General features: G+C 34.2%; 1 protein-coding gene across 1 annotated transcript in view; it reads right to left on the bottom strand.

Annotated features, from left to right (window-relative positions):
• Positions 1–23,561, bottom strand: part of VPS13A (vacuolar protein sorting 13 homolog A) — a 234,969-nt gene that overhangs the window by 116,158 nt on the left and 95,250 nt on the right. The window contains 8 exon segments of the mRNA XM_042913973.1: positions 3,588–3,691; positions 3,769–3,885; positions 4,612–4,765; positions 5,238–5,297; positions 6,023–6,102; positions 17,618–17,774; positions 18,154–18,308; positions 19,232–19,313. Coding sequence (XP_042769907.1) covers positions 3,588–3,691; positions 3,769–3,885; positions 4,612–4,765; positions 5,238–5,297; positions 6,023–6,102; positions 17,618–17,774; positions 18,154–18,308; positions 19,232–19,313 — 909 coding nt within the window.

Below are 23,561 nucleotides of genomic sequence, written 5' to 3'. Positions count from 1 at the left end.
TCCGAACAAGAATTTAGAATAACAGTCGTTAAGACTAATAGCTGGGCTTGAAAAAAGCACAGAAGACAGCAGAGGCTCTACTGCTGCAGAGATCCAAGACCTAAGAAGTAGTCATGATGAACAAAGAAATGCTATAAATGAGATGCAAAATAAACTAGGTACAGTGACATCAATTATGGAAGGAGAGAACAGAATAGGTGAAACAGAAAATAAAATTATGGAAAATGATGAAGCTCAACAAAAAGAAGGGAAGGAAATCAAAACGTCTGGAGGTTAAACAACGCATTTCTAAATAAACCATGGGTAAAGGAGAAAGTTGCAGGACAAAATAGAAAATATTTTGAATTGAATAAAAATAAACATATCAAAATTTCTAAGATACAACTAAAGCAGTGCTTAAAAGAAAATGTATAGCATTAACTGCCTGCATTAGAAAAATGTCAAATCAGTAACCTAAGTTTCTACCTTAAGAAACTAGGAAAAGAAGAAATTAAATCCAAAGCGAGAAGGAAGAACATTAAAAAAAAAAAAAAGAGAAAGAAGACATAAAAAAAATTTGAATAAACAACACTCAATTGAACCAAAAGCTGATTCTTTGAAAAGAATGGATAAATCTCTAGTTAGACTGCTGAAGAGAAAATCAGAAAAGACAAAAATTAGAATCTCATATGCTAAGACAGAATCAGAATAAAAAGGTTATATACTGTAGTATTCCGTTTATTCAACATTCTGGAAATGGCAAAACAGTGACTCCTAGGTGCTAGGGTGGGGAGAAGGGATAACTACAAAGGGCAGGAGTAACCTTTGGGAGGTGGTAGATATAATCTATTATCCTTAAGATGTTGGAAGTTACATAGCTGTAGGTGTTCAACAAAAATCAAGGAACTATATGCACTAAAAAGGCTAAATTTTACTGAATATAAAGTAAACCTGACTTCAAAAAGAAAAAAAAAATGGGGGGGGGGGGAAACCAGTGAAGAATTCTATAAAAGGATTACTGAGGCCCTTTATGACCTCCCAAATGTGCCCAGCAGCTTGCTGCCACAAACCTTTTATAGTTGCTACTTCCTCTACATGGAACGCTCTTTCCACATTGACAACTGATTCAGATTTCACTCTGATGTTCAGAACAGGATTTCCTGATAATCCTAAAATGTTATTAGAATCTATCATATTATCCTACTTCATTGGTTTTCAAAGTACTTATTCTCCCTAACATAATTTCCTATTATTTACTATTTATTATTTACCCCAGGAAACAGACTTTGCATGTTTTGCTGACCATAATATTCCAAATATTATTAATAAAAATACAGAATATCTTCCACAAGTCACCTGAGTGACCTTGTGACTATTCCCCTAAAGCCCAAGAGAAGAAAAGAATTTTGTTTAAGACAGAGTTTAGAGTAGAGAGGATATGGCATAAGACACCAGGTGCAGAAAAGGGGTAAATAAAACTAAAAATTTTAAGCAAAAGATTTTAAGCAAAAATCTGTAAACTGAAGAGGTCCCCAACATTCTTCAACCATTCTGGCTCCCAGAATTTAGACTGTTAGGCTTGTACTTACAGTACTTTTCTCAAAGGAAACTGACGTAAGAGGAAAAAAAGCCTTCACTCTCAATTTTTGAGGCGATAAAATTACTCTATCAGTGCCTCATCCACTCATGTCTATCTGTCTAAATCCAACGATTAGAAATACTTATGTACCTACCATTCATAATAAGCAATAATAATAATAATTAATAATTAAGGGAATAATTCTTGTAAACATTCACTTTTGAAACATTCTTCTATAAAGAAGACATAAGAAATTTACAATGAGATCTTATTTCATAAGAAAGTCAGATCGGCTAGAATCCCTTTCAGATTCTACGTTAGTTATGATACGCAAAATTAACGGTCATCTATACAATGGTTCTCCGGTAAACAGAGGATGATGCTCCAGGACAGATTCAAAGAGTCTGAGAACTCCAGGTATCCTTTACCCAACTGCCCAAAAAGCTAAGAAGCTAAATACATTATTATACCCAAAACCCACTCAGGGCACAATAATTAGGAAACCCTGATCTGAGGCAAATAGTTGTCCCTCTGCTTCCTAAACATGTGGAGAGTTACTGAACCAAAGCGGTTTATTTAAAAATCACGTACAGTACGGGTCGCCTGGGTGGCTAAGATGGTTAAGCGCTGGATTTGAGGTCAGGTCATGATCTCATGGTTCATGGGTTCAAGCCCCGCATTGGGCTGTTAACAGCTCAGAACCTGGAGCCTGTTTCAGATTCTGTGTCTCCCTCTCTGCCCCTCCCCCACTCACACACACTCGCTCTCGCTCTCTCTCTCTCTCTCTTAAAAATAAACATTAAAAAATTTTTTTTAAAAATTAGAAGTAAAATAAAAATCCTGTACACTAGAGTCAAAGCGAAAGAATAGCAAGGGGAAATGGGGTGGGGCAAGAAGAAAGAAAGAAACTTTTCAGTTTGTAGCTTACGTTGAATTTTTAACCTCACAGATGCATTAGTTATAAAATTAAAAAGAAAAAAAGTAAATAACTTGGATTATATTATCAGTTTCATTACTAATTATTTGTATGACTTTCAGTAGATGCCTTTATTTATGTGAGCTGTACTTTCTACACAGGGCAAATAAAACCAATAATCTTAAATGTGTTAGTACTTTGTTTTTGTTTTTTTTTTTAATAAAAGCAAAAGTAATACATTAAACCATGGCTTCTAGAAGATTTCTTGCTCCTTATTACTATGGACCATGCACCTTTGATGCTCTGGCACTCTTGTTATTTCACGCTAGCAAGCCATAATAAGGAAATATAAAGAGTAAGGATTTTCATTTAACATAAAAATCAGGTCATCACTGTATCTCATTGATGTTATTGCCACATTTTCCTTTCACACTCCAGACTCCGACTTCCTGACTCAAGAAGTAACTCAGCCTTTTCTGACCCTACTACTTGATGTTCTCTTCACTCCCTTAAATACACCATCCTACCTATACGCTCCACTGTTCAACAATGACCTGTCCAACTCGACAATGGTATCTGGTCCAAGAACTTTACCATCTCACACCCAGTACTAACACCTGTCCCTTCAACCACTAGCCATAGGGTTCAAAGAACTCTGTTAACATTGTGAACAGCTATACTATAGTAAGCACCCATGAAAATAAACTTAAATAATTTCATCTGCTCAGTCTGACTTCATATCCACTGCTGTTGAAATCTGAAATGCATCACAAGATTCACAGTATTTGAAGAGAAGAGCAAAAAGAAAAAAAAAAAAATTGAAAAAGGCATTTACTAATTGCCCTTCCCCAGTCTCCAACTATGTTTCAGAGTATTAAACTTCTTTATGAGATACTTAATCCTCATTTTACAAATAAAAAGAATCTGAGATTAGGTCACACAACCACTAGGGAACAGAGCTAAAATACAAACCCAATTAGGCCTAACTCCAAAACCTGTCAACTTAATAAGCCACATTGCTAAAATGCTGACAACTAATTTATACCTATGACCAACCTTAAAGGACACTCGTATTTAATGATGTACTATTATTTAAGAGAAACAAGTCCATACCTTTTTGTATAAAGCTGTTTTATCAGAATCCAAGACAATTATATTCCTTAGCTTTGCATTTATTTCAGTGGCTGAAGTCCTCATTATTATCTCAGAATCAAGCCCTAAGGGAATAAAAGGATGAATGAATGGCTTTTCTTTCATTTCATAGTTCTCATTTTTTTTCCTGAAATTTTATTACCTTCAATCTTAATTTCAGAAATGTTACGTTTCTGATCTTGAATAAAGATCTGTAAACAAGATAATTCTGCCAAAATCTGCAAGGTAATAATATCTTCGTTCTTGGGTAGTTTTAAAGCTGCAAAAAAAAAAAAAAAAAAAAAAAATGTAAAACATAAGGAAAAACTTTTAGTAGTTACCTCACTACCCTTATAAAGTAATTGAAGTATAAGATAAATTAATAATACTAGAGGAAAACCTGATTTTCCATTCAATTGAAATTAAGATGTTCCCTACTAAATTAGGAATTCTAAAAAAACAATCAAACCTAATGAAAACAAAGCCAAACAAATCAAACAGACACAACCAAAAACTATTCCTAGATGAGACTAACAATTTAGTTTCATCCTGGATGACACGAAAAAAAATTGTAGTTGCAAAATCATGAATCATTTGAGACACAATGATTATGAGGTGGTATTTGTCATGGTCAAACCTGCAACTTTTCATTGCTTAAAAAATAGGTGCTTAAAAAATACAGTCTGATAGGATTCAAATTTTCTTAGTTCTAAATTTCTAATCCAAAATTATGATATTAAATGCATGAATTTTAATTCAAATACTACTACTATATGATATTTGACTAAAAAGAGTGACATGATAAATAAAAACCGCATTTTCTTCACTGGTAAATACTTTCTTTTGCTGTTATTTTCTAAAATTTACCTGGTACATAATAATCTTTCTAGATGCTAATTTAAGCAACAGAATTCTGGAGCCAATATTATATATAAGAAAACAAAGAAAAAGCTAAAATTTATTAATCTACATGGTAAAAAACCTTGAAGCTGAATTTCAAACGTACACATTTTTTTAATGACCTCTCCTTTGTCTTCAGTCTCCGCAACAGACACAGAGGCTCGTTTTTCTTCTAGTTGTGGGAGTACGTTATTAAAATAGTTTATTGTATTCAGAAGTGCTTCAGTATGTAAATGAATATCCAAAGAGGAAAAATTCACCTAAAGAACAAAGCTGATTTTAGCAACAGGTCAATAAATATCTGTTTGTTGCTCAGTATAAGGCACTATAATTTGTGGTAATAAGAATAAAATTCATGGGGCACCTGGATGGCTCAGTTGGTTAAGCTTTCAACTTTGACTTGGTTTCTGATCTCGCAGTTCATGAGTTTGAGCCTGGCTTCGGGCTTTGCGCTGACAGCTCAGAGCCTGGAGCCTACTTTCCGTTCTGTGTTTCCCTTGCTCTCTGCCCCTCCCCCGCTAGTGTCTGCGCACGTGCACGCACTCACGCGCGCTCTCTCTCTCTCTCTCTCTCTCTCAAAAATATTAAATATATCTAAAAAAGGAATAAAATTCATAATATTCCATTTTTATCCTCAAGGATTATACAATTCTAGTTATAAAACAATTTCCATAATATAGTTACTTAGAAATACAGTATCTAATTAAAAAATAAATTATTGTTCATTCATACCTTAATTAGTTGCACAACATTGTTATAAGTACTTTTCAAATTAGGTAGGTTCTTTTCTGCCTAACCAAAGAGAAAAAAGCAAATCCATTAGTATCTTATGAAGACATATGTAATTACAATTGTAACTAAGGTTCTTCCTAATTCTTCCCCTTTGTGAAAAAATTTGTGATAGAATTGTCTACCAAATATCCAAATACTGTGCATGATATCTTTAGATCTGGAATGCTTTCATCAAAAAAAGGCTATTTAACAATGCATAAACACCACCACAAACCCTAAAATATCTCCATCAATAGTAAAAAAAAGTCTTAAAAGTGGTAAAATACTCTATCAGCATTGTTATTATAAAGTAATTATTAAATTAATGTGGCACTTACATAAAAATAGGTCAATGAAAACGCGGAATAAATCTTAAGTAGACCACAGTACATATAAAAACTTAATAAATGATGAAATCAAATGAAAGCCTCATCTCATATTGTATACCATATTAAATTCCATCAAGATTAAAAAGTTTGTTTTTGTTTTGTTTTGTGTTTTTGGTTATCTGATGGAGGGGAAAAAGTCAAACTTCATGTCATTTCTACTTAGAACACAGGCCTGTTATTTTTCTATACGAAATGTTTAGAAACTCAAGGATGACAAATCAAGAAAAGCTTAAAGTTGTAGGAATTTTAGAAATCACGTTATAATGATTAAACGAAACCTACCTAAATTTACAAAACTTGATTACAACATTTCAGAAGCACACTCACCACAGCAAGCATACAAATGGAAGTGCTTACCTTCACATACTCCAGTGTTAGCAGATCTTCCATCGTATTATCCAGTGTTGTAATCAAATAAACTGGTTTCTTGTTTTCATCTAAAAATAATGTTTTAAATTACTCTTTCACAGAAAAACTTACGGAAAGTCAATACCAGCAACATTAATAAAATAGAACTGGAAAAGAAGAATTTCCTGTGGCAGTTCTGAGCCTTCAATTCTGTCTTACCCAAGTCAGATCCCTCCTCCTTTATTTTAAACTCTAAAGCTGTAGTTTCTCCCAATTCCCTTCCCTTCTCTTATGGCACAAGGTTCAACGACCTTACCCTTTTAAACCCAGATAGGAGGTAAGAAGTAGCAATCAGTAAAAGAAAAAACAGAGTTATTAGGACCAATGAAAGGACATGAAGAGAACTGCAGCCCTTAGCCACAGTAAAACCTAGAAAGAAAATGACAAGACTCCCTGGAAACCTATTGTCTTTAAGAAGACAGATCATGTATGTGATGAGAAACTAAGTTCTTCTGTGTATTAGTTTAGATTAGAATAAATCCCCTGTAGTTAGTCTTCACTAGTTGTATTCTGGCTTCTGATTAAAACTTTGTAAAGTAAGTGGGAAAGCTGCCGTAGAGAACAGTATTTTGTATAAAGGCTATAAACTATCATCACCAAATTACTATGACTACTAGAAATTACTATCTAGATACTGGAAGAAAGAACTACAAATTAATCGTAAGACTTTTGAGGGAAAAAAGTAACATATTCCACAGACTCTTCCAGATTTAAAAGCTTATTAGCTATTAAGCCAGCCTCCTACTGCACATGCTACTCACATTTCAATCTTTAGAAAGGTCCCAATTTTTCTCACACATTTATCCACAGAACTATTTACTGATCATTTATGAGAAACTGTGCTATTCACTTCTTCCCCCACAACTAAAAAAAAAAAAAAAATTATAGAAATAGGTGTAGTGACAGCTGTGTATCAGTACCCCTGTGTGCTGGGGTTTTCTTATCCTGTGCTTTTAGAAAAACAAAAAATAAACAGAATCATTGACAACTGCTAGAATACTTGTGGATTACTGGAGAACACTAAGGAAACTGGTTCACTTTTCTTTCCAATCACGAGAGCAAACTGTTTCTTGATGTAAAAAAGCCTAATAAGGTAAAACTCTGTATCTGCTAGGTATGATGGTTTTCTCAGCACAAGATAATCATGATAAAACCTACCACACTCGAGTTCTCAAGGGCTACAGAACAAGTGTAGAATAGGCAACTATAATGTAGGAGTAAATCACATTCAGTGATTAGGGTTTCAGGCTGCCAATACTTTATTTGCTTTCTCAAATACAAAGATCACATTCAATCCAGGGCTTGACAAAGGGGAGGGTAGTTTTCATGACAGTAGCTAAGTGACAGCTTTGCCTGGGAGTAAGTTCCTAGAGATGATGACCTTAAATCCTTGATATGTATATAAGCATATCTTCTGCCTTTCTTAATTCCATAGATAGATCTTGGGATCTATCAGATTCTAGGACTGATTCTTAGAACATTAGATTCTAGGACAGCCAAAGTACCAAAATACTTACTTTTATACACATGTAAGCAGAAAATATTTTTTTAGAAGTGAGTTCTATACCTGTTCTGGGGCTTGAACTCACAACCCTGAGATCAAAAGTCACATGCTTGGGGTGCCTGACAGCCTCAGCTGGTTAAGCATCCAACTTCGGCTCAGATCATGATCTCAGATCATGATCATGCGTTTGTGAGGTTGAGTCTTGCATTGGGCTCTGCACCGTCAGTGTGGAGGATTCTCTCTCTCTCTCTCTCTCTGCTCCTCCCCCCACTTGTGCACACACACTCTCTCAAAATAAACTTAAAAAGTCACATGCTCTACCAACCGAGCCAGCCAGATGCCCCAGATTTATATGGTCTCAAAAATAAATGTAAAGCTCTACTACTTTTAATTACAAAAATTTTAAGCCAACTTGTACTAATAATCAGTTTGGACATCAACAGTCTAAATACATCAATTAAAAGATGCAGGTTACCACAGTGGACCAAACAAACAAGACCCAGCTATATACTGTCCAGAAGAAATAACACTGTAAATAAAAGACACATACAGATTTAAAGTAAATGGATGAGGAAACCATAGCATGTAAATACTGATAAAAAGAAAAAAGGGATAGCTATGTTAATTTTCAGACAGAGCAGACTCCAAAGCAAGAAAAGTTATCAGGGAAAATGAAAGTTATTATATAATGATAAAGGGGCCAATTCTCCACGAATACATAACAATCCTTAAGCTGTATGCATCTTAACAACAAAGCATCAAAATATGTGAGGCAAAACACTGATAATACTGAAAGGAGAAACAGATGAACCCACTATCACAGTTAAGACTTCAACATTCCCCTATTAGAAATGGACAGATCCAGCAGACAAAAAAGTCAGTAGGGACCTAGTTGAAATCAGTAGTAGTGCTATCAATCAACTGGACACAATGGATATCTACAGATTACTTCCTCCATTACTGGCAGAATACACCTTCTTAAGCTCCCACGGACTGATCAGCAACATAGACAACATTCTGGGCCATAAAACACACCTTCCTAAATCTAAAAGATAGATAAAATAAAAACCACACAGTGTCTGCACTCAGACCACAATGGAATTCAATTACAAATCAAATAATATATTTGGGGAATTCCAAAATATTTGGAGAATCAGCAACACTTCTCGTAACACGTGAGTAAAAGAAGAAATCTCAAATTGAAAACATTAGAAACTGGGTATGAAAACACACCTCATCAAAATTTGGGACTAATAGTAAAAGCACTGCTTACAGGGAAATGTAACATTGAATGCATATGTTAGAAGATATAAAATCAATAACCTAAGCTTCCACCTTAGGAAAGTAGAAAAAGAAGATCAATTGATGTAAGCAAAAGGAAAGAAATAAAAATTAGATCAAAATCAATGAAACTGAAAATAAAAAAGCTTTAGAAAAATTGAAGAAACCATAAAAGATTCTTTGAAAAGATCAATAAAGTGTATAAGCCTCTAGCCAGGCTAACTAAGAAACAAAGAGGACACAGATTACTAGTATCAGAAGTAAAAGAGGAGAAATTAAGGTATCATGAACTTAAAAGGATAATTAAAAAATACTATACACAACTCTGCCCACAAAAGTAGTAACTTAATGAAATGTACCAATTCCTTGAAAAATATAACCTGCCAAACTCACACAAGAATCAACAACCTGAATAGGTTCATATCTATTAAAGAAATCAAGTCAATAATGAATAACCTAAAAAAGAAACCATCATGCCTAGAAGGGTTCACTGGTGAATTCTAATAAACATTTGAGGGAAAAATTGTAACAATTCTTTAAAATCCCTTTCAGAGGATACAAACAGAAAGAAAGCTTGCTAACTCATTCTATGAAATCAGAATTACCCTAATACCAAAACCTTACAACAAAGGCATTAGAAAAAAGAAGAAAAAAAAAAGAAAGAAAGAAAAGAAGGAAAACTACAGACTAGTAACTCTCTTTAAAATGTATACAAAACTGGAGAGTGTTATGCTGAGTGAAATAAGTCATACAGAGAAGGACAGATTCCATATGTTTTCACTCCTATGTGGATCCTGAGAAACTTAACATAAGACCATGGGGGAGGGGAAGGAAAAAAAAATGGTTAGGGAGGGAGCCAAAACAGAAGACTCCTAAAAACTGAGAACTGAGGGTTTATGGGGGGTGGGAGGGAAGGTGGGTGAGTGATGGGTATTAAGGAGGGCACCTGTTGGGATGAGCACTGTTGGGGTGTTGTATGGAAACCAAATTGACAATAAATTTCATATTAAAAAAAAATGAATATAAAAATCTTCAACAAAGTACAGTATTAGCAAGTTGAATCCAACAAAGTGTAAAAAAACAATATGCACCATGACCAAGTAAAGTTTATCCCAAACTTCAAGGCTAGCTCAACACTGGAAAATCAACTGATGTAATCACATCAACAGACTTCACAAGAAAAATTACATGATCATATAAACAGATGCAGAAAAAGCGTACGACCATATCCAATAAACATTCATAATAAAAACCCTCAGTAAAGTAGAAATAAGGAACTTCCTAACTTAAGAATATCTTCTAAAAACCTACAGCTAACTCCATGCTTAATTGTGAGAAACTCAAGGTTTTCACACTAAGGAACAAGGTAAGAGGTCCTTCCCTTTTTACTCATGTCAACATCATACTGTTAAGTGTCAGAAAATGCAGTAAAAGAAGAAATAAAAGGTATTTTCTTTTATTTCTGGGAAGGAAGGCATAAAATTGTCTTTGTTCACAAATGACATGCTCATCTATGTAAAACTTTTGGAAGAATCAACATCAAAAAAACCCTCCTGGAACTAATAAGCCATTAGAGCAAAGTTGTAGGATACAAGGTTAATATACAAGTCAAAAGCTTTCCTATGTACCAAAACTGGATAACTAGAATTTGACATTAAAAACATAACACCAAAAACAAACAAACAGTACCATTTACATTAGTCTTTTCAACAAATGTTGATCGAACAAATGGACATCAACAGGAAAAGAAAATCTAGACATAGAGATTATACCCTTCACAAAAATCAACTCAAAAAGGACCACAAATCTAAATGTAAAATGAAGAACTATAAAACTTCAAGAAGGGAGCATAGGAGAATATTTAGATACCCTTCATTTTGGCAATGACTTTTTATTTTTTTTATTTTTATTTTTATTTTTAACGTTTATTTATTTTTGAGACAGAGAGAGACAAAGCATGAACGGGGAGGGGCAGAGAGACAGGGAGACACAGAATCGGAAGCAGGCTCCAGGCTCTGGGCCATCAGCCCAGAGCCCGACGCGGGGCTCGAACTCATGGACCGCGAGATCGTGACCTGAGCCGAAGTCGGACGCTCAACCGACTGAGCCACCCAGGCGCCCCAGCATTGACTTTTTAGATACAACATCCAAGGCATGATGCATGGGGGAAAAAAAAAATACCTCATAAAGGACTTCATTAAAATATTCTGTTCTGCTAAGGACAATGTCAGTAAAATGAAAAAAACTAGCCATAGATGAGGAGAAAACATTTGCAAAAGATACATATGATAAGGGACTGTTATCCAAAATATGTAAGTAACTCTTAAAATTAATCAAGAAAAAACAAACACCATTAAAACAATAGACCACAGGGGCGCCTGGGTGGCTCGGTCGGTTAAGCGTCTGACTTCGACTCAGGTCATGATCTCACGGTCCATGGGTTTGAGCCCCGTGGCGGGCTCTGTGCCGACCGCTCAGAGCCTGGAGCCTGTTTCAGATTCTGTGTCTCCCTCTCTCTGTGACCCTCCCCCGTTCATGCTCTGTCTCTGTCTCAAAAATAAATAAACGTTATAAAAAAAATTTTTTTTTAAATAAAAATAAATAAAAAAAAAAAAAAACCAATAGACCAAAGACCTTAAGAGAGACCTCACCAAAGAAGACACGCAGAAGCAAAATCAACATAGGAAAAGATGCTTTACACATGTCTTTAAGGAACTGCAAAACAAAAACAAATACAGGCGCCTGGTTGGCTCAGTCAAACATCTGACTTCCACTTTGGTTCAGGCCATGATCTCATGGTTTGTGGGGTTTGAGCCCTGCACTGGGCTGTGCTGACAACTCAGAGCCTGGAGCCTGCTTCGGATTCTGTGTCTCCCTTGCTCTTTGCCCCTCCCCCATTTGTGCTCTCTCTCTCTCTCTCTCTCTCTCTCTCTCTCAAAATTAAAATGTAAAAAAAAAAATTTTTAAACAAACAAAAAAAACCGCTGAGCTGCCCATTTCATACCTTACTGGAATGCTCAAAATCAAAGAGAGTAACACCAGGTGAAGATATGAAGCAACAGGAACTCTCATTCTTTGCAGATGGGAATGCTAAATGGTATAAGTCACTTTGGAAGAGAGCTGTATTGTTTCTCACAAAACATACTCTTAAACCATATGACCCAACAAATGTGTTCCGTGGTATTTATCTAGAGCAGTTGAAAACTTATGCCCACACAAAAATCTTCATACAGATGTTTATTGCACCTTTATTCAGAACTCTAAAAACTTATGTGTTAACCAAGATGTCCTTTATTAAGTGAATGGAAAAATAAACTGTGGTACATCATACAATGGAACATTACTCAGCACTGAAAAGAAGTGAGCTATCAAGTAATGAAAGGTTATGGAAATAGTAACTTAAATACATATTAGTAACTGAAAAAAAAGTCAGTCTGAAAAGCAAAATCTAGTATGATCCCAGGGATGTGACATTTGGGGAAAAGGATAAAATATGGAAACAGTTAAAAGCTTGGTGGTTGCCAGGAGAAGGGGGAGGACAGAAAAGGATGAATAGGTGGAACACAGAGGATTTTTAGAGTAGTGGAACCGCGTATGATAATATAATGCTGGATACATGTCATTATATATGTGTCCAAAACCCTCAGAATGCACAGCACCAAGTTGAACCCTGATATAAACTATGGACTTTGTACTACATCAATGTAAGTTCATCAACTGCAACAAATTCCTCTGGTGGAGGATGTTTATAATGGGAGAGGTTTAGCATGTGAAAAGTACCTGAGGAAATCCATATACCATCTGCTGACTGTACTGTGATTCAAAAACTGCTCTAAAAATAGTCTATTAAAATTTACTGTAATTTCTACTCATATGATGTTCTTCTGCTATAAAGAAGTTTTATAAAATTAAAATTAACCTAAATTTTTTTTAGTTGAAACAAAAATTTTTTTTTAGAGAGAGAGAGAGAGAGAGAGAGGGTGTGTGTGTGTGTGTGTGTGTGTGTGTGTGTGTGTGTGTGAGCGAGGGAGAGGGGCAGTGGGAGACAGAGAATCTTAAGCAGGCTCCATGATCAGCATAGAGCCCAATGTGGGGCTCAATCCCACGATCCTGGGATCATGATCTGAGCCAAAATCAAGAGTTGGACACTCAACTGACTGAGCCACCCCGGCACCCCAATCATTTCTCTTTCATAAACGGGGTATAATTCACATAGAACGCATTAGTCTCAGGTATAAAATATAATGATTCAATATCTGTAATTCTAGTTAACATCTGTCCTCATACGTAATTACAATTTTTTTCTTGTAATGAGGACTTTCAAGATTATCTTAGCAGCTCTCAAATAGTCAATTAGGTATTGTTAACTATAGCCACTATGCTATACTTTGCATCCTACTGATTTTCTAACTACAAGTTTACATCTTTTGGACCCCCTTCACCCATGCCAACTACCACGCCACCCCACCCCCACCTCTGACAACCACTAATCTGTTCTATGTACCTATCAACTTGGATTGTTTGTAAAGATTCCACATATAAGTGAGATCAGATGGTATTTGTCTTTCTCGGACTTATTTCACTTAGCATAAGGCCCTCAAGGTCCATCCATGTTGTCACAAATGGCAAGATTTCATTCCTTTTTATAGCTGAATAGAATTTCATTGTGTATCTGTGTATGTATGTAAATAGGATATCTTCTTTATGCACTCATTCACTGATTGAACTTAGGCTGTTTCCATATCTTGGCTATTGTACATAGGGCTGCAGTGAGCATCGGGTACCTTTCTCTTTTTGAGTTAGTGTTTTCATTTTCTTTGGGTAAATACTCAGAAGTGGAATTGTGAGATCATATGATACTCTATTTTAGATTTTTTGAGGAATGTACATGTGATCTTCCATAATGTCTGCACTAATTGGTAGTGCACAAGGATTTACTTTTCTCCACATCCTTGCCAACACTTGTTATTTCTTGGGGTTTTTTTGATGGCAGCCATACTGACAGGTGTGACGTCATATCTCACTGTGGTTTTAAGTGGCATTTCCCTGACAATCAGCAATATTCAGTATCTTTTCATGTACCTGTTAACCATCTGTATGTCTTCTTTGAGAAAAATGTTTTTTAGATCCTCTGTCCATTTTTTAAACTGAATTGGGTTTTGGTTATTGAGTTGCAAGAATTCTTTATATATTTTGGGTATTAACCACTGATCAGATATGTGATTAGCATGTATCTTCTCCCATCCAGTCAGCTGCTTTTTCAATTTGTTGGTGGCTTCCTTGGCTGTGGAGAAGCTTTTTGGCTTAATGTATTCCTACTTGTTTATTGTTGCCTTTGCTTTTGGAGTCAGATCCAAAAAAATCAACACAAGACTAATGTAAAGGCACTTACTGCCTACATTTTCTTCTAGGAGTTTTATGGTTTCAGGTTTTTTATTCAAGTCTTCAACTATCTTCAGTTAATTTTTGTGTATGGTATAAGATAGCAGTTTCATTCTTTTGCATGTGGCTGTCCAGTTTTCATAGCACCATTTATTAAAGAAACTATCCTTTCTTCATTTTATGTTCTTGACTCCTCTGTCATAAAGTAATGGACCATATGTTAATGAGTCTGTTTCTAGGTGCTTTTTGGTTCCATTGATTGATGAGTCTGCTTTTATGTTGGTACCATAAAGTTTTGTTTTGCGTCAGTACCACAGATAGCTTTGTAATATATTTTGAAATCAAGGAACATCATGCCTCCAGTTTTGTTCTTCTTTCTCAAGAATGCTTTGGGTATTTGGGGTGTTTTCTGGTGGCTGACAAATTTAGAATTCTTTTTTCTATTTCTGTGAAAATGACACTGGAGTTTTGATAGGGATTGTATTGAATCTGTAGATTGCTCTGAATAGTATGAACACTTTAATTGTATTAATAATTCTAAGCCATAAAGATGGACTATCTTTCCATTCATTTGTTTTAATTTCTTTCATCACTGTCTTACAGTTTTCAGTATACACATCTGTCACCTTCTTAAAGTTATTCTTATGTGTTTCATTCTTTTTGATGGAATTGCAAATGGGATTGTTTTATTTTTTCATTTGAGTAAATTTTCTTTTCAGAAAGTCATCATTCATTTCAGTTTGTTAACAAATGGGACTGTCTTCCTATCTTCTTTTTCTCATAGTATATAGAAACCCAACAGAATTTTGTGTTTTTCTATCCTACAACATCACTGAATTTATTGATTAGTTGTAGCCGTTTTTTTGGTGGAACCTTTAAGGTTTTCTAGATGTGATACCACGTCATCTGTAAACAGTTACAGTTTTACTACTTGGGTCAAAAAAGAATTATTGCAGATATTAACATTTTTTTACTGGGTCAATAAATCCAAATAAAAATTTTAAAAAATACCTTAAGACCAATGAGAACATAAAATACAACATACTAAAGTTTATGAAATGCAGCCAAAGTGTTTCTAAGAGGGCAGAGCACAGCAATACAGAGCACAGCAAAAACCTTTAGCAACAAGAAAATATTCAAATAAACAATCTAACTTTACACCTCAAGGAACCAGATGAAGAACAAATGAAACCCCAAATTAGAAGGAAATAAAAGAGCAGAAATAAAGAAAATAGAGACTTAAAAAAACAACTGAAAAAATCAATAAAACTAAGTGCTGGTTTCTTAAAGAGATAACCATATTCACAAAAAAAAAAAAAAAAAAAAAAGAGGGCTCAAATAAAATCAGAGATGAAAAAGGAGACATGACAAATAAATGATAACCAAAGAAATACAAAGGATCATAAGAGACTACTAAGAAAAACCCTAACACTAACAATTGGACATCTGAAAAGAAATAAACTCAGAGACTTAATAAAACTTCTTATACTTAATAATGAAGAAATAGAAAATACTAAGACCAATTACTTGTAAAAACAAAAAAACAAAAAACGGAATCATTAATCAATAACCTCTGAGCAGGGTTGCCTGGTGGCTCTGTCAGTGAAGCATCCAATTCTTGATTTCAGCTCAGATCACGATCTCACAGTTCATGGGATCAAGCCCTGCGTTTGGCTCTGTGCTGACAGTGTGGAGCCTGCTTGGGATTCTTTCTCTCCCCCCTCTCTGCCCTTCCCCCACATGCACACATGCTCTCTCTCAAAATAAATAAACAAACATTAAAAAACAAAAAAAACCTCCAAACAAACCAGACAGCTTAACACATGAATATTACCAAACATTAAACAAAGTATTAATACTAATCTTTCTGAAGAAACACGTCAAAAGAAATAGGAGGAAACACTTCCAAACTCCTTTTACAAGTCCAGCATTGCCCTGGCAACAAATCCAGACAAATTTACCACAAGAAAATATTATTCCAGGCCAATATTTTAGATGAACATAGATGCAAAGATCCTCAACAAAGTATAAGCAAAACAAATTCAACAATACATTAAAAGGATCTTACACAATAATCAAGTAGGATTTATTCCAAGGATGGTTCAAAATCCAGAAATCCGTCAATGTGATATACCACATTAACAAAATGAAGGAGAAAAATCATATGATCTCAATGAATGAATAAAAGCATTTGACAAAATTTATATAAAAACTTTCAACAAAGTGAGTATAGAGAGAACATACCTCAACATAATAAGGACCACATATAATAAGCCCACAGCTAATATATTTAATGATGGAAAGCTGAAAGCTTTTACTCTAAAATCAGGAACAAGACAAGGATGTCCACTCTAATCACCTTTATTCAATATGGTACTAGAAGTCCTAGCCAGAGCAATTACACAAGAAAAAGAAATAAAAGGCACTCACAATGGAAATAAATCATTTTCCTTAATCATTCCATCAACCATTGAGAATTATCTTACAAAAATAAACCTAAAAATGTAAAGGAAGAAATATATATAACACCCTCTCTTAAATGCCTAAGACAATAAATGGAAATATCCAATGTATTATATAATTTATCCATTATGATTCTGGAAATAAAATGTTTATGTTAGACAAAATAATGCTATGTCCTGCTGCCCAAGGATGTCCATGCTATGTTTCCCTAAAACCTGAGAATACATTACCTTATACAGCAATAAAGACTCTGCAAAGGTGATTAAGGTAAAGAGAACATTATCCTGGACTGAAGCTATAGACACAACATGAGAACGATCTACCACCCTGTTCTGGTTCTGAGATATAGGGAACTATGTGCGTGTACTAGAGAGGCCCACAGGAGGTTGAGGCTAGCCCTCACCTAATAGGCAGAAGGAAACATATTTAAACCACATAGAAACAAATTTTGCCAACAACCAAATGAGCAAGGAAATGTATCCTCCCCTAGAGCCTCCAAAAAGGAACTCCTATTGGCACCCTGATTTTTACCTGTTGAGACTTATGTCAGACTTCTGATTAATAGAATTTTAAGATAATAAAATTCTGTTGTTGTAAGACACTAAGTCTGTGGTAAACTGTTACATTACCAACAAGAAATTAATTCAGCATTGTAGTAGGTAGATTAGGTAGATTTAAAATTAAACCAGGACTATTTTATTTTCCTTAATGAAAAAAAATTATCTTTTCTCTTTGATCTACCTCTCTAGATTCCCAAGTACAAGATAAAAACTGAAGACCAACTCATAACATAAAATTTCTTGGAGAATATTTTAACAAACATACTGATTTAAAGCCTAGAGAATTTAAAACTCTCCAGTAGGGAGTCAAATGATAAAGTTAATTTATTTATTTTAAAAAAATGAGACACTTACCAAAGTATTCTGGGCATTTTAAGCAGAACTCTTTCAAAAAGGCATTTGCTTTCAAATCAAATGTTCTAAGCTCAACATCTGTGCCCAGTCCTAAAACATCAATTTCTACCACGGGTAGTTCACAATCTCCAACAAGGTGATAAAACTGAATCAAAACCTGGAGAAGAAAGAAAAAAGGGAACTACCACCACCTAAAACAAAAAACTGTTTATGTCGATGGTGATTATATATGAATATGTAAGGTATATACATGATATATAGTTAAAATTCAGGGGAGATTTTACATACACATATACAAACATACTTATGCTATATAAATAATTATCTTTAATAAATGTACACTGATAACCATAATATCTAACCTAAACCCCTAACTTTTGATTAGGAAAATTATCTTCAAAAAAAATGAAGGAAAAGTCACATAGCAACATCTGGATTCAGCTTATGTAGGATGAAAACAGAATGCATATTAGTAATATGTGAATAGCAGAAATGACGAACTTAAATAAGCCATGTTAATTTTACCATGTACATACCTCTGGCACTTCAAATCTTATTTTATACTGAATCATATTTTTTGTATAATCTGGCTTTTGAAACTTTTTCTGTTGACCACTTTTAACTCCAGTGGGAGACTGAGGAGGCTCTTCCAAGGGACTACACAGTGCATCAAAAAATTCTTCCTCTGAATCTAAACATTACAGAACACTAAGTCAATAATCAAAATGATTGATTTAGCAACATTTTTATAATTTTTTGAAATAAATATGAATGCCAGGCCCTGAGATTTGGATGAAGAAACTGAAATCAATCACTATTGAATTCGTGTGTGTGTCTGTGTGTGTGTGTGTGTGTGTGTGTGTGGACACATATATATGATAAAAAATTTCTAGAATTTGCCATTAAAAACAACTCCAAAACTAGTAAAACTATTAAAAGAAGATTTAAAGAAAACTAAAACCACCTGAAGTATGTCCCGAACAACCCAAGACTGAATTTAGGGCAGAATATCTCAAAAATAGCTCCTCCCTGCCCCATTTACCACAAAGAAAAACATTCTTTTAGAAAACCAAGGATTAAAACGGCAACTTCAGTTACTTACCATTTAGCAACTTTTAAAGCCTTAAAAACTGAGAAATACATTTGCTTTTCTTTCCAATGTGGCCAAGAAAAAGCAGCTATCTGTTATCAAAATATTTACCAGTTTTCATATGTGAATGTAGTAGGTATTAAGTCTTGATTTTTTTGTTTAGTAACAAAAAAGGAAAATATAAAACTAAAATTTTACTATAACAAAACTCTCTAAATAATTAAGTAATATCATAAATTAGATATCAACAGCTTCACTAGGGCTCCTAGCTCAAAGGAAGATAAAAAGATTAACTTACTAGTAGACTTTGAGATTACAAGTTTAAATTTTACATACCAAAAAACCCCACGGCAAAAGCAACTTTAAGGAACACCCAAGTTCTAGTGTTTAAAGGAATTTTAGTGAAATTTCCAAAAATACATAAATATCTGCTATTGTTTGAAATTTTTAATATGGTCTCAAATGAAAATTATATTCCTAACACATTTTAATAAGAAAAACTTCCTAAAGCAGTTGTATTTTACCATCTTCGACACATGGAAGTTCCAGGAGAGGAAGCACTTTCTGTGAAATCTGTGATGTTCCCAAAGAAGTCGACCTTTGAATCTGGAAGAAAAGTAATTCACTGTTAATTAGCACAAAGATTTTTATTCAAAGTCCTAAGACAATTTTTACCTAAAGAAATAAATAAATCTTCCTTCGAATTAATTAAGAAAAAAACCTAGTCTGAATTAGAAAAGTAAATAATAAAATTTGGTTTAAAGATGTGGCTTTACAATTTCAAGGCTAAATATAAAGGGTCGAACTATTACATTAATTTTCTTGTTGACAGGCTTTGAGTAGAAAAAGATCTTAGATACAATGTTAATTCAACCTATCACTAAATAAAACATCTCAGAACATCCATGGGAAAAAAAAACCGTTCTTCATATCTTAAACCTACAGAGTTGAGAAACTTGCAGTTTTAAATTTTTGAAAGATCATTAAATTGGCTTTTTTACTGCTATGAAAATACAGCACACAAAAACATATAATACAGTTTAATAAAATAACAATAAAAGACATCCCTGAATCTTCTACCCAGGCCAAAAAATTAAGCGGTACTACAGAAATATCTTTTGTGATCCTCCTTGATTATGTTCCCTACAACTGATCATGATTTCACTTTTAGTTACTTGTTTTCAACCTTCTATGAAAGATTCTCTAAATATAACACTGTTTGTCAACTTCTTTCTAAACTGTACGAAAAGGAAATAATACCACATATGTTCTTGTGACATTCTTCAATAAAACAATCTTTAAATTTTATCCATATTGGTAGTTCATTCATTCTCACTGCTATACTATATTACACTGATAAATGACTACTTAATTGTCCACTACACTGTTGATATATATGTGTACTGTTTATAGATATTTTGCTTTTACTCACAGTGCCACCATGAGCCTCCTTGAACATGCCTCCAGATACTCATGTGTAAGATTTTCCACGGTGTATATATCAAAGAGTAGAACTGCATATATTCACTTTACTAAGTGTTACCAATCTGTTTTCACAAGTAGTTGTGACACATGAAACTAACATCAGCAGGTTAGATCTGGTATGGCTCCGTGGCCTCACAAATTCTTAGTGTTTTCAAACATTTAAAATTTTGGCAATCGGGGCGCCTGGGTGGCTCGGTAGGTTAAGTGTCCAACTTCGGCTCAGGTCATGATCTCATGGTCCGCGAGTTTGAGCCCCGTGTCGGCTCTGTGTCGACCGCTCAGAGCCTGGAGCCTGCTTCTGATTCTATGTCTCCCTCTCTCTCTGACCCTCCCCCATTCATGCTCTGTCTCTCTCTGTCTCAAAAATAAATAAACATTAAAAAAAAATTTTTTTTTAAATAAAATAAAATTTTGGCAATCTTCCTGGAAATTTCACCATAGTTTTAATTAGAATTTCAAAAACGAGTTATAGTTATATATCATATCACAGGTTCATGAACTGGTTTGTTCTTCTCTGAATCCTATTCATTTGGGGAAAACATTTTTATTGAAACATATCCTACTCCCTAGGAGTACATAACTAAGTACTATATAAGGTTAAGGTTTCATAAAGAAAACACATCCATGCACCCAAAATTCACATCCAGGAATAAAACATTACAATCATGCAGAAACTTCCATCATGCTCCTCACAATAATTAGGCATGAATCACTACCCCCAAAAGCAACAACTATGCAGTCCTAATTTCAATTCTGAATGTTCTGAAATTTTTTACATCTATATTAGTGATCAAATGGCTTTGTTTTGCATTTTCCTGATGAGTAATAAAATTAACCACGTTTAATTTTTCACGTTTCTTCTCATTTTTTATGGGCTGTTCGTCTCCCTATATATTTTAGATGAAGTATTCTGTACATTATATGTGTTACAAATATTTTTCTCAATTCCATGGCTTACCTTTTTCATTTTTAACAGCTGTCTTTCAAAAAGTAGAACATTTTAATTTTCATCAATTTATTTTTCTTATTTGCACTTTTTATCCCAAGATATCTTCACCTACCACAAACACTTAAAAGACTTTCTCTTATATGTTAAACAAACTCTATACCTTTGGGCATTTACATTTATGTCAATGTTCCATTTCACATTAAATCCCATATACATTATTTTCTTTCCCACTTGGAAATCTAGTTATTTCAAAACCATTTATTGAAATGTCTACCATATTTCCCCCTACTTATTTATTAGGTTGGCATCTTTGTATGAAATCAAACATATATTAACTGTGGATTATATTGTGGATTTATGTCCAAACATTACTCTCCTTCATTGATCTGTATGTCTATTCTCATATGAAAATGGCACTTTGTTTAATAAAGTAGCTATAAAATAATCCTTGAAATCAACCATTAAAAAACCTCAACATTATTCTGATCCAAAAATTGTTTTGGCTAAAATTATGGAAGCAGCCCTGTGGTATGTATATGCAGTGCAATATTATTTAACCATAAAAAAAGAATGAAATCTTGCCATTTGTAGCAACATGACTAGATCTAGAGAGTATAGTGCTAAGTGAAATAAGCCAGAAAAAGATACCAAATGATTTCACTCACATGTGGAATTTAAGAAACAAATGTACAAAGGAAAAACAAGACAAACCAAACAGCAGACTCTTACCTACAGAGAACAAACAGATGGTTAAAGCGGGGGGAATGGGGATGGGGGAAATAGGTGAAGGAGGTTAAGAGTACACATATCTTGATGAGCACTAGTGTTGAATCACTGAATTTTACACCAGAACAAATATAATGCTGTATGTTAACTATACTGGAGTTAAAATTAAAAATAATAGTAAATAAAATTGTTTTGGCTAATATGTGCCCTTTACATTCCACGTATACTTTATAATTAGCTTGTTAATTTCTGGAAGAGATATCTGGTATTCTGATTGAGGATATGAGAAATCTCTAAGTTTGGAGAAAACTGCCATCTTAACAAGGTCAGGCCTCCAATCCTTGACTATGCCTATCATTCTACTGTTTAGGCTTTAATTTTTTTTTTTTTCAGAAATGTTTTGCAGTTTTAGGTTTACAGGTCTTGTACTTCTTTTGTTAAAATTTTCTGTGGGGCACCTAGGTGGCTCAGTCGGTTCAGTGTCCAACTCTTTTTTTTCCCCAAAGTTTATTTATTTATTATGAAAAAGAGCACACGCAAGCAGGGAAGGAGCAAAGACAGAAAGGGGGAGAGAGTAAATCCCAAGCAGGCTCTACACTGTTAGCATGGAGCCCCATGTGGGGCTCAATCTCAACCATGAGATCATGACCTGAGCACAAATCAAGAGTTAAATGCTTAAGTGACCGAGCCACCCAGGCACCCCTGGTGTCCGACATTTGATGTATAATTAATAAATAACTCAAACTCTCAAAATAAACTTAAAAGTTTTTTTAAGAATTTAGCCTTTTTAATGTTATGAATGGAATAATTTTCATTTCATTTTTAGAAATGACTATTTACATTGATAATGTATCTTGCAAACTTATTAACCTTGCTTACTATTACTAATGGTAGTTTTCTACATTCCTTAGGACTTTCTGCATGACTCATCACTTCATCTGCAAATAAAGCTAGTTTTACTTTTTCTTTCCAATCTTGTCTTTATTTTTCTTGTTTTGTTGCAGAAGCTAGAGCATTCACACTATGAACCTGAATAGAAGTGATGAAAAAAGGCATTTCTTGAACTATTCTGTACCTTACAGGGAAAGCCTTCAGTGTTTTTCAAATTAAGTATGATAATACCTTTAGGTTTTTCCTAGATGTCCCTTACACCAGGTTGAAGAGACCCTCTTTTATTCCCCACTTAAGAGTTTTTATCATCAATAACTATTGATTTTGTGAGAAATTTTTTCTCTTCTACTGAGATCATAGACTTTTTCTCCTTTATTCCATGAATATAATTAACAGAATTGACTGGTAAACCATTTTTGCATTCATAAGGTAAATGCATTTGGTTATAGTGTATTATCCTTCTTACATATCATACTATTTCACTGTAATATTTGTTAAGGATTTTTGCATCTATGTTAATGAATATACATGTCTGTAGTTTTAATTTCTTATACTTCCTTTGTCTGATTACAATAGCAGGACCCTTTAATCTATGCAAGGAATCAAGGAAGCCTGGCCCATGCACAGATGAAATTAGCAGACACAGTTCAGGAGGAAGCAAGGCACTGGGCTTACTATAAAAGAAAAAAATTTTCTTAATGTCTCAAATATGCTCAGAAAGCTGATAAGAACCATGGAGAAAGAGCTAAAGGAAACCAGAATAATGATGTCACAACAAATAGAAAACACCAATGAAGAGACAG

The sequence above is a fragment of the Panthera leo genome, chromosome D4, assembly GCF_018350215.1.
Source record: "Panthera leo isolate Ple1 chromosome D4, P.leo_Ple1_pat1.1, whole genome shotgun sequence".
In the NCBI taxonomy this organism is placed as follows: Eukaryota; Metazoa; Chordata; class Mammalia; order Carnivora; family Felidae; genus Panthera; species Panthera leo.
Note: the sequence above shows the minus strand (reverse complement) of the source record. Positions and strands in the feature narration are given on the sequence as shown.